Genomic DNA, 15,773 nt, shown 5'->3' with positions numbered 1-15,773 from the left:
ATTTCCGAATCGCTCTGCCAAACATCTCGAGCAAGCGCGGCGGCTCCGTCAGACAAATAACACCAAGAGAGAAGCAGCGAAGGAGAAGAGGCAGAAGAAAACAAAGACAAGTGGACCATCACGGAGAGGAGCACAAAGCGAAGCACGTACAAAACAAGTAGCTGAGGCTTGCGGCAGTGAAGCAGAGTCATCGGACGCTCCCGAGGACAGCTTCGAACGTTCCGGCGAGGCTGAGAGTGCAGCCGAAGAGTCTGAGTCTGAGCACCCCCGCAAACGCAAACGACTTATTTAGACCTATTAGATAGATAAAGCTTCTGGAAAATGATAATTGTCAACCCCTGCACAAGCTCACTTTGCGAAGCCTCAAAATATATGGGAAAGATAGCCGACAGTTGCGAAACACCGATGAATTCCACGAAAGAGAGGGCCCATAATAAACGCCTGCCGCAGCCCTCCCGCTCCCGAAAACTCATTTGCATTGCATGTGTGTTGAATATGTAACACATGTACTAAACATACGGAACGCAGACAAATGAGACACCTGCACCATGAATGTCTGACGTCTGCGATGCACCCGCATGCACATGTGGCTCACCCCCGAAGCGCCCGTCTGTCTGCTCTCCGAGTGCAAGTTGGCGGTGTACAGTACTCCACAAGTCCTGATTGAGCAGCCACGCTTTCCCAACGGCGGCACCACAGGACGTCGGGACCCCTACAGATACTTTCCCTCGAAGTCGAACCTTGCAGCCGCACTGGTATGTGATTGATATCTCGTTGGTCGGCTTCTAACCCGGTCAGCATCACACATATCCTTCATAGGAATCTTTCACTCACGAAATACACAGCATTGGTGGAGAGAGACCTGATAAGCCATGTAGCTGCTCTCACCGAAATCATGAAATGTTGCCCCTATTGTTCGTGAACACCGCCCAACACACTTCGTTGAATGGAGCCCGAGCCCTCGTGCGGCGACCATCGACAGCGTCCATACGAGCAACTATGGCAAGCCCTTGTTTTAGCCGACCATAATTGCTAACTAGGATAATGGACCACCGGAACAACACAGCCTGTCTTCGATGTTGAGAAAAAAATTGTGCAAGCAGGTATAGAGTTTGGCCGGCACAGATGCCCTCCCCTTGCCATCCAGGGAGAGCATGTGCAGGCTCATTGATTGATGCGAGAGATCTCGTACTTAAGTACGCCTTGCTCGGGTATGATATCCATCCTGTCCTTGTTGGTACCATGTACACCGCAGAAGAGAAGGCAGCTCGTTTCGTGTAGGTCGTGCGCTCTTTTGCGTGGCTGGTCACCAGAGCTCATCAACACAGTCAAGGCCCGTGTCTTCTGGGGATCTTCCTGAACACGTTGTACGACTTTTCATCGTTCTGACGTTGTGATTCTCTTGACTTGCGCTCTATCAGGCTGTATGGTGCTGTCATAGTGCAGGCGCAGATGTACTATGCTAATTTCCGCAAGTACGCTCGTTTATTCCTCATATCGGGCTTCTCTTCTGGTAGATGCTGACCTGGATTGCAGGGATCCATGGCAGATCAAGATATACGTGAGAAGCCTATCCTCGTTTCTCCTTATGCATACTTCATAGGTAACTGGTTCGTTGGTCTTTAGGTTGCTGTTTTACTCTTAGCGGACACGCTGAACACTTCCTTCAACATTACATGGATATATAAGGTATTAGTTAATAATTTCGGTAGGTCATCCCGCGCACGTCTGGAAGTACTTCTCTCAGGTATACTATAGGCAATATGGAGGCCCTCACGCGGGCTGATTGGCGTATGTGCTTCCAATATTACTTGCCTGACGAGGTTGCCTCATCGATCTTCGCGCTTTCCAGTCAATGCCTCAGGTATGGATGAACTTCCAGTACATAAATTAAATACGCCTCTCATATCGTCATCGCAACTTAGAACACGCCATGGCTGTGAGACTCCCACCTTCTCATCTATCCACCACTGAATCTTAATCCAAACGACAGGGCCTGGTTGCCATGATGTGTCAAATGTTCTACGCCCGGCGCATCTTCATTCTCACGAAGAATAGATGGGTCACCGCCCTTATTGCCACCACGTCTTGCCTCACCGGAAGTATGTCTATCGCCCTTAACTTCTCTCTGACATGTCATAATCAATATCGCAGTTTGCGCCACTGGCACCGCTATAGCTGTCGGAATGCGTCCAGAGTTTACTAGTCTCCAGTCACTCAAAGTGAATACTGAAGACCTTTTCCTTCGTTTGTACCGATGGTGAAATCGTCTATGCAGGTCATCGCGCTGCCCTGGCTCATCTCCGGCACAATTTGCGATGTCACGATTGCGACCACTCTAAGCGTGTCCCTAGTTTGTTTTTCTACGCATCCGAGTTCGAGCAAACTAATCAAAGCAATACAGAGCAAGCGGCGGACCGGTTTCGAGCGTACTGATGCTCTAATCAAGAGGGTTATACTTGGTGTGTCGCCACCGCGCTCATGTAGTCGCTCCAATACTCACGACTCGATTCAGCCACCATCTCGAATGGCTTGTTGACAGCGTCTTTCACCACGTCTCACATGATCTCGTATTTGGCTTCTGTGAGTCACTCCCGATGGCCTTGTGACGCTTTTTTGAAGGCAAGGGATATAGCAATCCGGCGTACACATGATATTCAACTACGGGGTCGTGAAGTTGTATGTCTCCGATCTCGTCTTTGGAGTGTCTTGTGTCCTAACTACGTATCGCAGGTACACAAATTCGGTTATATCTAGCCTAAACTCGAGGCAGGACATCGAAGGATATTCGATTTCTCATCGCAGCCCCGTGTATGCAGATGGCAAAGAGATGAGACCCCAGGTATGTTGGTGCTCTCTCTGCCGGACTGTCTGAACTGACTTGGCATTAGGTCAACATCACCATTGAGACCCATGAGATGGTTGACATTGGCCCACTACCTCGAGCTGAGTTGACCGAATCGATGGACGGTGCTGACGAGAAGGTGACGTCAATCGAGCTGAACTTGACCCCCGACTCTGCTGTATGATAGACGTAAAACCTGTGTATACAGTGTAATGTATCAACGCCTGCCGTGTATCGCGTCGGTCACCTCATGACTGCCTCTAATCAATTTTTACTGGCCCATTTATCAGCGTCCGAGCTGAGATGCCAGCGCGGAACGGCTACCACAGCTTTGCGTTAAATTTTAACGTAGACATGCCTGCCGCCATGGAACCTTCGCCGCCCACTGGCTTGCACTCCTTGCTAGTTGGGTAGATCCCACCGGATGCCGGTGGATAAAAAAGCTGGCGAAAATATATTTCCAGACGTTTGTCGTACATTGGCATACACACTGCAGATGAATAAATCTCCAGTCATCCTTCTCCGCTCATGTTTGGAACAAAAATTTGATCGTCCACTCATTGCCATCTGGTGCCGGCGCAATGTCCAACTTCTGCAGCGTGAATGCTATTATTACGAATACTAACACCTGTGTAACCTGCTAGTTTAACCGTACAGTACCTACGCCTTTCCTAGAGTTGCGGTAATGTGCTCCAAGTCAAGACTAACGCGGCTCCCGTCCTCCCAGGACTTCAGCAAGGACAGCTCTAGCTCCCCCTTGTATTTAGTCTCTCGCATCCACTTTTCTAGGTTCTGTCCGTCGGGATTGACCTTACGAATCCAAGTCATGTCCCGCTTAATGATATCGTCCCGGAACAAGTTCCAGAACGCCGTAAAGTTCTCCTTCCAGGTCGTTGACCCGTCGCCGTACTTGCGCTCCCTCGCGAGAGGCCAATCGGTGTTTTTCCAGTTGCGGAACCATTCTTCGACAGTGAGGTGCACTGCGACGGCCGGCAGCCCGGTGACCTTCTTGAAAGTCCCGACGGTATTGTCGAGCGTGGCCATCTCGCTCGCAATTTCGAGATCCTTGCCTGAGACTTCAGCACGGTTGTCGAAGGAGTAGCGAGCAAAGAAGCCGATATCTTTGAGAGATACCATGGGGACGTGACCTAAGTCGGTAGGGAACGCGAAGACAAACGTTCCGTCCGCACGGCGGAAGAGAGGGCCGAGCATGGGCTGTAAACCATCCCGTCAACGCTGTACAAACATTTCGTGGCAAAAATGCGCACTAGCTTCAACATGTCCATGTAAGGGCCAGTCGAGATACAGCTCCAAGCCATGTCGCTGTCATTGACGACAGAAGGCTGCGCTTTCAGCCAGTCTGCGACACGACCTTTGCCGTCGAAGTGCTCTGCTCTGTACTTCGGATTGTATCCCGAGTTCTACAACGATAATGTCAGGGACGTCATACCTTAGAGACGAAAGGGAGTGAAGTACCTTGCCGACATAATCAAGACTGCTCCAGATGTAGTGGCGGACGGTCTTCGCCTGCTTTGCGAGCTCGAAGATGCGCATTCCAAGGAAAATCTCCTTTTGCTCGCCGATGGTGAACGAGTCTGTGTTCACAAACGCACCCCATGCACCTTGTAGGGCAGCGAAGACAGAGGACAAGTCTTCCACAGATCCTGGGTGACACTGTCAGCCTGCCATTCACAACGGACAGTGATTGTCATACCTTTGAAGATGTCCACGCCCTTGGCCTCAAGCTCTTTAGCGCGACGGCCGTTGGGATCGCGAGTCAAGGCACGGACGGCATAGGGGGATGGCGAATCATCTGCGGATGCGGCGAGGAGCGCCTCTATGACAGCGATGCCCTGGGCACCAGTGGCGCCGATAACTAGGACGATTTTCTTGTTAGCGGTGGGAGACATTGTTGTAATGCGAGATGCTGATGATGACCACTTGCCTGCACCGTAGACTCTTTTATACTCCTCGAGTTCATTGCATCGTCAGCATTGGCCCGGACGGATGGGCTTTAGCGACTAGTACCGGATAAAGTGCCATTGGACCTCGGCGTTACTTAAATTGGCATGCCCGGGGCCGATCCTGAGGACTTCACATGTACAAGGCCGAAGGGTGCTCATTACACCACTGCGGCATGACCAGTCTCGCTATGGTCATGGCCGAAGAAACTGACGTACAGTCAGGCCAGTAATTCTCCTGCTTGCCGTCGGGGGCGCGAGGCTCGGGCGAGCGGTATCTTGTCCCGTACGCCCACCGGCAGAGGCCCGTTGTTGGCCATGATTTCTCTCGGGAAACATGTTTCCGATTTCCTTATAAGCCTCAGGACACTGGAGTGGGAGAAAGGGACGGCGACTCGGAGTCTTGAGTTGCGGATACTTGACATCCGCGACTCGTCTACCCTGTCGAAGGCCCAGAGCTGCCTACCTGTCCATGACGGGGCTACCCTGTCTGATTAAAGGCGAACTGTTTTCGCTACCGCCTGTTGCTACACAATTGATCCACTTGCCGAATGTCTCGCTTACCTTATCGCTCTTCCCCTCCGCGGGGGAATCGCATCTCGAGCGAGCGCTGAAGCGCCGAAGCTCGGAGAAAGCTGCGCATCAAATTTCTAAGTATGGCATGACTACTCGATGCGCTTTCGTGGATCATCGGGACGGCGTCTCCTCGCTCAACTCAACATTCACTTCTGATCAGGATGCCTCCTGCCTCTGGTGACATATTCGGTGATATGTTGATATCATTGGTACGGTACAGCTCAACAATAGTATAACATTTGTATGTTCCCAGTTGAGTCTTCGCCAGCGGCAGCGCTTCTCCCAAGCCTGAATACAAGGTTTATATGCAGGGTATGCGCAAGTCCATCTGCCGCTGGCAGGGAAGACATGAGGAACTCCGTGGCAGTGCGCACTGGACGGTCTGCTCTCAGCATCTCATCCTCTGCTCTCATCTACTCACCTGCGTTGTACTCCAGACTCGAAGCAGCCTGCGAAGTAAGTCTGCCTGTCCTCGTCTTCACATAACCGACATATTACCCCGTGCATAACGTATCTCTGACGAGCGGGACGTCCTTACTAATCACCTTGATAAGACACAAGTTGACACAAGCCCAATTCACCTCCTCCAATCAGACATACTAGTGTAGCCTCGCCTGCAAGTCGTTCTGCGCGTTCCCTTTTGCCGGCTGCTTCTCATGTCCTTGACCATCTAGGATCTCTTTGGTGTTTGATAGTCTGTCCAGTGCGGCAATATGCAACGTATAGTACATATCCGGGGACTGACTCTTCTTATCTCCACAGTTGGCTCAGAGCTCAAGCTTCGGAACAGCAAGGTTACTATTGTCTGGTGCTGTGGTTGCTCGAGCATTCAATACCGACAGACGTACTGACCAGGTGCAACTAGCTCTCTACGACGAGCGATCATGTGGTGGGAAGATCTCCAGAACTTCCTACTAGTGGGCCGACACCTTCCACAATGGCCTGGCCTCAGAGCTCTCCGCCATCTCATTTTTAATATTCCACCTCCTGATGAGGACGACGAGACCGTTGGCACGGCGCCTGGGACCCTTTCTTATGTACCTACCGCTGGCAAAAATCGAGTTGCACTTCTAACTGTACTCTCATCTGCCCTGTTCGCTCGCCTCGCCCGTACACACAATCGCCAAATCATCGAGAACGCCATCACTTCCGCACGCAAAGCCTTATCACTCTCACCTCCGACAGATGATCGCGACGCCGCATTATTGTACTCCCTTGCCGAGCTGCTCCTCTGTCGATTCGAGCTTATTGGCCGGCCGGCAGACGTGCAAGAGGCATTATCCCTCCACCGCAAGGTGCTCCTCTTCCATCCCCCTGGCCATACGGGCCGCTATATTTCCGTATTGTCGCTCGCCAGAGCACTACACGTCCATTTCTGCCACATCGGAGATCCCAAGGATTTAACCGACTCTATCGATAGTGGCCGCGAGGCCCTCTCACTATTCGATCCCTCACGTCACAGCCGGGATCGACCCACCCTTCTTGCGACTCTTGCCGCACCCTTGCTCAGCAGCTTCAAGCAGACAAGCCTCTCTACCCAGTTGGATCAATGCATAGAGTATGCTCGTGCAGCCGTCTCATGCTGCTCGCCGGAATCGCCAGCCCGACCCATGCTGCTGGATGTGCTCTCACAATCGCTGCTCTCTCGATATGAGCATTTAGGCGAATCCGGTGATTTGGAGGAAGCGATCGGACACGCACAGGAAGCCGCTTCGCTCTGCTCTGCGGGACATCCCGATTGTCCTCGAGCTCTGGGGACGGTGGCTGCCGGGCTTCTCGCTCGTTCCAAGTGTACCGGAAGGCTGGATGACATGGCGCAATCGGTCTCGCTCTCCCATAAGGCCCTTTCCCACTGCTCCCCCTCAATGCCCATTCGCCTTGTACTCCTTGACACCCTTGTTTCTGCTCTTATCATCAGCTTTACTCACGAAGGACGGCAAGAGGACCTAGAGAAAAGCATTGAGTACGGAAATAAAGCGCTCGCACTTTCCCCGCAGGGTCGCCCCGACCGTCCACACTCGCTGGTAAACCTCGCCGTTGCGAAATGGACACGCTTCGTGTTTGCCAGCAGACGGGAGGACATGGAGGATAGTGTTGCTTCTCTCCGTCAAGCCATCGAACTACCTGTCAAGTCCAGGGCCACCATCCGCGCTGTAGCTCTCGGCAGGCTAGCAGACGCTTTACGCTACCGCTTCATGACTTACGGAGCTCCCGAGGACCTGGAGGAAAGCATAATCCTGGGGAAAGAAGCACTGTCCGCCTGTGATCCGCACGCGCCAAGCCGTGCAATGGTACTCAACAGCCTGGCCTCCTCATTCGGTCAGCGCTTCGGATATGCTGGAGAGGACGAAGATTTCAACTTGTCGATGGAGTACATCCGGGAATGTCATGCGTCTTTCACAGCGGAATCATTGACGTCTTTGGACTTGTTCGTCGGGCCGACGCTATTCCTCGATGTAGTCCTGACCGGCAGACAGGGCGTGCCGTATCCAAGCATTGACTTGGTGCGGAACGTACTGGATGCTTCCTCCCCTCGGAACCTTCATCGCCCTTCCTTACTGGGTATCCTTGCTTTATCTTCTTTTCTGCAATATCAGGAAAGCAACAACCGGGAGCATTTTGAGACCTTCTTCACGTTCACGCAGGAGGCCCTTTCCTTATGTTCGCCATTTGCGGTTGCTTTCCCTAATCTGCTCTTTAACTCGGCAGAAGCGCTAGAGACCTGGTTCCGCAGAAGCGGGGAATCAGGCGCTCTTGCCCAGTGCATAGAGTCTATCCATGCCGCCCTGTTACTCTGTTCATACGCACACCCTCATCGACAACACACAATACTCGAGCATCTTTGGGAGTCTCTCAAGCGTATTTTTGAACAAACAGGGGATCTAGAGGTTCTAAACAAGTCTATCTCCTACCTTCAGGATGCAGTTGCCCACTGTCCCTCCACCTCTCCTATTCACCCTGCGCTCATTCGGAACGTGGCAATTGCTTTTCGCGAACGATCCATTCACACGAAGCAGGTGAATGATGTGGACAGATCTCTTGGATACTTTCGCCAGGCCCTCTCGCTTTATCCTGCCCCGCATCCTGTGGGTGTATTGATGTTAAGTGAACTTGGTGCGTCGTTACGGCAGCGCTTTGAGATGACCGGGGTCCAAGCCGACTTGGAGAAGTCTGTCGAGTCCTTCGAAGAAGCTCTATCCCATGGCATTTCGGTTCCATCACTTCATACCTCCCTGTTGTTTGGACTAGTATCCAATTTGCGCGAACGCTATGCGAAAATCACAAGGAATATCGAGGATATACAGAAGAGCCTCGAATACGGACAGAGATACTTGTCCTTGTGCCCTCTAGGACATCCCGATCACGACGAAGCATTGGTAGACTTGGCGCATACACTAAGAACTCGCCATCTGATCGACGGGGACCCGGAGGACCTGGAGCAGTGCATTAGCTATCTAGAGATGGCCCTTGCTTCGTTATTGCGGGAAGCATCACTCCCGCCTTCCGGCTTCGTGACATCCGTGAATACGATGTCTGCACTGGCATCGGCTCTTGCTCAACGTTTCTCGGCGACAGGACGGCACGACGACCTCAACAGGAGCATTGACCTCAATTACAAAGCGCTTGCGCTTTGTCCTATAGGTCATCCCGATCGATCTCGCGTCATAAATAGTTTGGCACACTCTCTCAACAAACGATACGGGGTCAATGACGATTTGGGCGACTTAGAAAATGCGATTATCTACTTGCGCGAAGATCTCGAAACGAATTCCGATTCGGCGGGATTGTTCAGTCGTCATTCCACTATAACGGCTCTGGCGGGCGCTTTGCATCTTCACTTCCGATTGACACATCAGCCCGACGACCTCAGAGACAGCATCAAGTACGGCTATGAAGCCCTGTCTCTGTGCCCGCCAGGACATTCGGGCCGCGAGGCCTTTTTATTTATCTTATCATCATCCTTGGGCGAACGATTTAACTTGATGAAACAGTTGGAGGACCTGAACTGCTGCATCCTCTTTCTCCGCGAGGCGATATCCGCGGACCAAGATCACAAGTTCCCTTATCGTGTAGGCTTGTTGAAGGCATTGACGGAGGCTCTTTGCATTCGAGCGAACGAGAGCCACTGGGATGCTCAAGCTGAGGCTCGCGCCGAAGACCTCAAAGAATGCACGCGGTACATAGAGGAGGCGCTACATCTCTGTCCACCTGGACACCCTGACCGGAGCGAAGTTCTCGTCCGATTTTCCCAGTACCACCAATGCCAATACGAACAGACTAAGAAGTCTGAGGATATGCAGAAAGCTATCGATTACCTCCGGGAGGCTCTGTCCCTTTCAAGCGCAGATCAGTCTTCCAGCTCCTTGCATCTGGTCAACAGCCTGGGCAGGGCTTTAATCGGGCGATACAGAGCGTTACAAACTGTGGAGGACCTTGATGAGTGTATTGATCGAGGACGCAGGATGCTGTCGCTCTGTCCTCTAGAACCAAGTGATCCGGAACATTTCAATTTATTGTTCAATCTCGCAGCGTCTTCAAGTGCGAGGTATAGCAAGACGGGAAATAAAGAAGATATCTCCAATGCTATCCTCTACGCCAAAGAAGGGTGCGTTTCTTATTTGGAATGACAGAAAAGCAGTACTTACACCCGCAACCAGCGCGCTCCTTGAATCGACTGTCTACCGTCTGACGCAGCTAGACAGCGCAATATTGTGGGCACATCTGGCCCATGAGAATAGCCATCCTTCAGCACTGGAGGCCTACCGCAGGAGCCTTGAATTGTTGCAGCGGGATCTCGCAATCGCTCCAACGCTGGAAATGCAACACGAGGTAGTTCGAGACGAGCAATCTTTACCTTTGGACGCCGCGGCGTATGCGATAAACCAGGGAAATCTCGAACTCGCTGTGGAGATACTAGAGCAAGGCAGAGCTTTACTCTGGTCTCAAGTCCGCCGCCTGCGCACACCCCTCGACCAGCTATCTGCTGACGAGAGATTGAGGCCTCTTCGAGATACTTTCCTGGAGAAGAGTCGCGCACTGGAGGCAGTCAGTATTGCCGCAAGTCCACTCATATCCGTCTCAGCTGTTGGTAAACGCTCCGATTCGTATGGGCATATGCTCGAGACGAAACGCTGCCTGTCTGCCGAACTAGAAGAGGTCATCGACCAGATCCGCGCAAAGATCCCAGACTTTCTCAAGCCACCCTCCTACGACAGACTTAGGGCAGCTTCGGTAGAGGGCCCGGTTATCATCGTTAACAAAAGCAGATTCCGCTCGGATGCTTTAATCCTTGGTCCCGGCGAGAAACTCAGCTGTGTCGAGTTGATCGATACCTTTTCCGAGCAGGCGGTCGAATTGGTAAACAACCTACTGAATGCCCGCAGGGCCCTGGACACTGCGCCGAAGAGATACGATCGAGTTCTGCGCCGGACGCTAGAAGAGCTCGCGGATCTCGTTGTTGGCCCAGTCGTGGAGAGATTGAAGGAGCTCGGAGTCAAGGAAGGGTCGCGGATTTGGTGGTGTCCTACCTCTGCGGTGTCTATACTGCCGCTGCATGCAGCGGGCCCGATCGCGATGCCAGAGCCGAGATCCTCCAAAGGCAAAATATACCTTCCGGATCTGTATATCCCGTCCTACACTCCGACGCTTACTGCGCTAATCGAATCCAGAGCAGCTGGCAGTGGTCGTCGAATAGAGCACGAAGGCCTTCTTGGTGTCGTCCTGCTCGACAAGGCGCTAAAAGCGGTGGGCAAAGAAGTGGAGGTCCTCCGCACACACTTCGCGGATAGTGACTTAACGCTCGCCATTGAGAGTCATTGCAACCGTGAAGCGGTGACTGCAGGTCTTGCGGAGCGGCCATGGGTACATTTCTCCTGCCACGGGACGCTTAGATCTGGCGAGCCTCTCAACTCAGCGTTCATCCTTTCTGGAGGCGAGCGGATCACTCTTCTCGACATCATCAAAGCCGACCTCCACCGTGAAAATGCCGAACTAGCAGTGTTGTCGGCCTGCCATACTGCTGAATGGACACCGAACAGTGCGACGGACGAGGCACTTCATCTGGCGGCCGCGATGCAGTTTTCGGGCTTCAAGAGCGTGGTGGGGACGATGTGGCAGCTGCAGGATGAGGATGGGCCGACGTTTGCCAAAGCTTTTTACGACGCGATGTTTGCAGAGCGACGCAACAAGGATATGCCCCAAGGATCAGAGGTCGGATTCAGGAGGGCTGCGAGGGCATTGTGCTCAGCTACGAAGGAGATGCGGCAAAGCAGAGCTAATCTGGAGAGATGGGTCAATTTCGTGCATATCGGAGCATAAGTTCATCAAAAATTCTCAATGTATTCCCAATCTATCTGATACTATTAACGGGAATCAAGCCACGGGGCTAATTTTATACTATTTTGCGCGGATAGAGGTACAAAAACACATTCAGTTTGTTCCGTAAATACACTTAAGCTGTTTCCCTATGGGGATGTTATTGTTTTAATGGTACGAAAAGATACACTGCTTTTACACCTAGGTATTAGGAGAGTCGAAATATTCTCAGGGCGAAATCATCATCATTTCTTTCTCCACATTCTCCCCAAAAAGGTTCCCTCCAGGTGAGACAAAAAGAGCAAACTTATTTTGTGGTTCCTGTCTCCACCAAATATGAGGTAGAAAAGCTGGACTTTTATCAGGGAAACTTGTATGGAAAAAACTGGCATTGTTTTCAGACATAAGATTGATCGCCTACTCATGGCCTATTACCCCCCTCTCGTCGTCTGCAGTGCGCCCACCCATCGCCCCGCGCATTGATGGCCACTTGCTAGGAAATCGCCCGCACATCACCCACACATTGCCCACATATTACCCACACATTACCCACTCATCGCCAAAACAATGGTGGTCACTTACCAGTAAATCACCGCTTACAATGCATGACCACTTAAACAAGAAACTATTCACCTCACGAACAATTAATCGTGTCGTCTCCGCTCCCGACGCCGGTGCACTCGCGCGAGAGCACCACAGACTCGCACGGACGTGACGAGCGTCGCGTCGTTGCGGCGCGTGCCCGCCAGCGCGGCGTCGATGCTCCGGATGCGGCCGCACACGCCGTCATCGTCTCGCCTGCTGTTCACCAAGCCTGCACGACTTACCGTTCCTCTACCAACACGCCGCTCTCGGCCTCGTTCAATTCAATATCTCCCCGCATGCAGATATCTTCCTTATTCCCGCACAATGCGTCTCCGTCGTCTCCATCCCCCCGCTTGCGGTCCCTGCCTCTCGTCTCCAACTGACACCCTCCGCAAACCACATCATCACCTCCGAAGACCTGCAACGGCTCCGTGCGCTCACGAAGCCTCTTCCACCCGCGCTCCCCAGTCCGTCCTCCTCCTCGCCCGACTGCGCCGAAGCGTACACCTTCATCCACCTCTCCCTCAACATCTACCTCGCCGACCTTTTATCTGCCGCGCGGCACCACCCGCTGCTCGACGGCAGGCTGCTCACGCTGCGCGCGCACTGTGACGCCACGGCGCTCGTGTGCACGTACCGCGTGCTCTGCGGGTACAGCCTCGGCGCGGAGCTCATCGCGAGCGTCGCCGCCGCCGCGCCGCGCGACGCCGCGTCCAGCGAGGACGACGACGAGCTCCGCACCACTGACGCAAACGTGCACTTGTGGGACGACGGCGGCGGCGACGGCAAGGACGCGTGGCTCGGCGCCGAGATCCACGCGGACCGCCGCAAGACGGGGAGTGTGCGCAGCGTCGAGGTGCGCGTCGAGGGACCCGACGTCGACGCCGGGGCCGATCATGCCTCCCCTGGTCGCGCACACGACGGGCCGCCACGCGCCGCGCACGGCGGCGTTCGCGAACCGCGACAGCTTCGCGCCGAGCAGCCTCATGGCACCGCTGCCGTCGGCGCCCGAGGTGTGGGACGTGAGCGAGATCGACCCCGAGCGGGTCTCCCCCCACGCGGGCTGTCCGCTTGCATTGCCCGACCCGCTCGCGTTCGCGGGCGCTGTTCAGGCGACCGGCAGTTAGATCAGTGGGCGACTAGTGGGCGACCAGTGAACGTGTCAGCGGGCACACACAGCGACGCCAAAAAATAGTTGATGTATATACTATACTATTACGCAGATGCCCTCAAAGTAAGAAACCATTTTCTTATCCCTGTCTTACTCGCTCCAGGGGCCCCCCTCTTCCATCCCTCGCCTTATATACCTTTCGACGGCCCCTATTTCGTCATTCTCCTTGATTGGGCCCAATCGTTGCTTCCGCTCTCCTTTGCTTACGCCGCGCGCAGCGCGGCTATGCTGCAGCCCTGAAATCGAAACAGCAAGCGAAATCGAAAATTTTGAGCTTAAATTTCCCGCCTGCAGAACCACATCCACGAGGACAGCAGTCGCGGAGCGCAGCGAAGCAGCCTCTTGTTTGTATTACAGTTCCCTTGCGACAAAAGTCAGCTCTCCTATTTGAGCAAATAGATAGTAGATGTATACTTTTTTGTACCTATCTCAATAGAAAATATATTGATTATTCTATATATGGATAGCCCAGCAGTATTTGTACCTCTTTTTGCTGCAAGCAGAACAGCTTTTTGCAACAAGATTCACCAAAAAAGGTGTCTTTGTTTGGCTCCTATTTCCAGGTTTTACCTATCGTATGTTTTTACCAGGAAGTGTTCGGTCTTTTTGGCTTCTATTCTCATAACGATTTTCGTGCCCCTTCCAGCTGAAAATATTAATTAATTAGCCCCGTGAAGCAAGCTTACTGTTCTCTTCCTGTAATTGTACAGAATGTGCGTCAGTAATGAACGCCCTTCGACGTCCTGACGCTATATGGAGATAAATTTGAAGCTCGTCTAGTCCATCTACTAAATTACAGCGGCTTGCTGTACTCTGAGTGCAGGTAACCACGGGGTTAATTTCTGGTTGAGATGGATGAGTATGCTGGCCAGTGACTACTCACACATGCTGATATATTCAAGATCACAGCTAGAAAGAGCCACCTTAATACTACAACTACTGTGCGTATCGCTCGATGCGGACTATTATCGCATGAGCACAAGCATTAATTTCATGAACCATTCTACGTTCCTAGTTTGCGCTATCACTGATGGGATACATCGCCGTCAGTGGTCGACACTGTAACAAACGCTGAAGATGTCAGCGTGGTGAGACCGCGGGGACTTCTAGGATGCTACGCCGACACTGCACATCTCGTATCAATAATATATACTACGACAATCATTCAGCCTCCGGCACTGATAGTTTCGCCCGGACCTTCACTTCAGTCGGCAAGACGTCCCCTCCGATGCAACTCATTGCTCTAGCGACTCACTCCATTCTGCAAGCGCATACAGCTTCGGCCTTCACGCGCCCGCAGCTCCGCTACCTCAATCCGAGGGAGTCGACACCACGTTCGGCACTAACGATCTCCGCAGCGAACCGCTCAATGACCGTGTCCCATATCGCGCATTTCTGCGCGACATCTGATGTGTCCTGGATTGCAGCTTGGAGGTTGCGCTGCGTCTCATCGAATGCGACCGTCTTCTCGTGCCCAGTCTCGAGAACTCCAGCGTGCACCAAGAGCTTGTCGCTTGTACGTCACCCCATCGTCCGCCTATTGCACCCGCTATCATCTAACAATTTATTGTCAACGAAGCTCCTCGTTATGGATCCAGCGTGCCTTTTTCCGCTCTTCCGGGACAGCACCTCGCGCCGCACGGAGCTTTAGATTCTCCTCTGTGAACTCTTGCTCACCACCCTCAGGCACCATCCTAAGTCCCGCTACTCCGCAGACGACTCAGCTCAGCCTGGGCGGTTTCGGAGGCGAGAACAAGCGACTCCTAAACAGTCGAGCGGGCTCTGCTCCTTAGCGTTCTAGCCCGGAGAAACGTGAGTTTGGCGCGTACTTACGTGCGAGGACAGTGTCGGACACTTGGTCTACCGAAGACCTTCGCGTTCGAGAACAGTCTGCACAAGAGAGCCGGTTAGATTGGCTACGAGCACCTCGAGCACCATAGTGGACGCTAAATTGACGCCATGAAGGGCGGGCGTAGTCGCGAGTATTGTGGTTCGAGCGATCGTGGTGCCTTCGACGGCTTGATGAAGCGAGGTTTCTTCGGTGGAAGGGTCTTGGTCCGGAGAGGAGCTCATGCTCAACAAAGGCTGTGGCCGGCTCTGCTGATAGAGATGGACTTGGAGGCCCTTGGATGCAAGCTGAGCTCTGGTATTGGCGATGTCGACAACGTGCATGTTTTGGACGCGGTAGCGAGCAAAACTGATATTATCCCGTGATATATTACAACGAGGCCCTGCGACACTGAGTGATCGGACATAGTGGAGGATGCAGCTAGAAGATACAAAGGAGTGGTATTGCAAAATTAAATGAAAGGAGCAGTCG

The 15,773-nt window shown here is 52.9% G+C and overlaps 4 protein-coding genes across 4 annotated transcripts; 2 read left to right on the top strand and 2 right to left on the bottom strand.

Moving 5' to 3' along the window:
* Window positions 1-1,449: 1,449 nt before the first annotated feature.
* Window positions 1,450-3,015, top strand: PHACADRAFT_246619 (uncharacterized protein; the record flags this gene model as incomplete). The annotated part of the gene is made up of 12 exons (XM_007389982.1): window positions 1,450-1,475; window positions 1,537-1,561; window positions 1,627-1,708; window positions 1,759-1,791; window positions 1,853-1,864; window positions 1,926-1,939; window positions 1,994-2,102; window positions 2,155-2,222; window positions 2,279-2,353; window positions 2,405-2,462; window positions 2,516-2,842; window positions 2,892-3,015. The coding sequence occupies 11 exons, from the start codon at window positions 1,453-1,455 to the stop codon at window positions 2,755-2,757; spliced, it is 741 nt and encodes a 246-aa protein (XP_007390044.1). The 3' UTR covers window positions 2,758-2,842; window positions 2,892-3,015.
* A 402-nt stretch (window positions 3,016-3,417) lies between these two features.
* Window positions 3,418-5,388, bottom strand: PHACADRAFT_203765 (uncharacterized protein). The gene is made up of 4 exons (XM_007389981.1): window positions 4,560-5,388; window positions 4,322-4,509; window positions 4,114-4,266; window positions 3,418-4,060 (listed from the first exon to the last, which is right to left on the bottom strand). The coding sequence occupies exons 1-4, from the start codon at window positions 4,753-4,755 to the stop codon at window positions 3,506-3,508; spliced, it is 1,092 nt and encodes a 363-aa protein (XP_007390043.1). The 5' UTR covers window positions 4,756-5,388; the 3' UTR covers window positions 3,418-3,505.
* An 878-nt stretch (window positions 5,389-6,266) lies between these two features.
* PHACADRAFT_189718 (uncharacterized protein) lies at window positions 6,267-13,409 on the top strand (the record flags this gene model as incomplete). Its single annotated transcript, XM_007389980.1, has 4 exons — window positions 6,267-9,988; window positions 10,041-11,621; window positions 12,511-13,231; window positions 13,296-13,409. 4 exons carry the CDS (start codon window positions 6,267-6,269, stop codon window positions 13,407-13,409), a joined length of 6,138 nt encoding a protein of 2,045 aa, XP_007390042.1.
* Window positions 13,410-15,313: 1,904 nt separating this feature from the next.
* On the bottom strand, window positions 15,314-15,625 carry PHACADRAFT_189717 (uncharacterized protein; the record flags this gene model as incomplete). Its single annotated transcript, XM_007389979.1, has 1 exon — window positions 15,314-15,625. One exon carries the CDS (start codon window positions 15,623-15,625, stop codon window positions 15,314-15,316), a length of 312 nt encoding a protein of 103 aa, XP_007390041.1.
* Window positions 15,626-15,773: the final 148 nt, after the last annotated feature.

Source organism: Phanerochaete carnosa (assembly GCF_000300595.1).
Source record: "Phanerochaete carnosa HHB-10118-sp unplaced genomic scaffold PHACAscaffold_1, whole genome shotgun sequence".
Classification (NCBI taxonomy): domain Eukaryota; kingdom Fungi; phylum Basidiomycota; class Agaricomycetes; order Polyporales; family Phanerochaetaceae; genus Phanerochaete; species Phanerochaete carnosa.
Note: the sequence above shows the minus strand (reverse complement) of the source record. Positions and strands in the feature narration are given on the sequence as shown.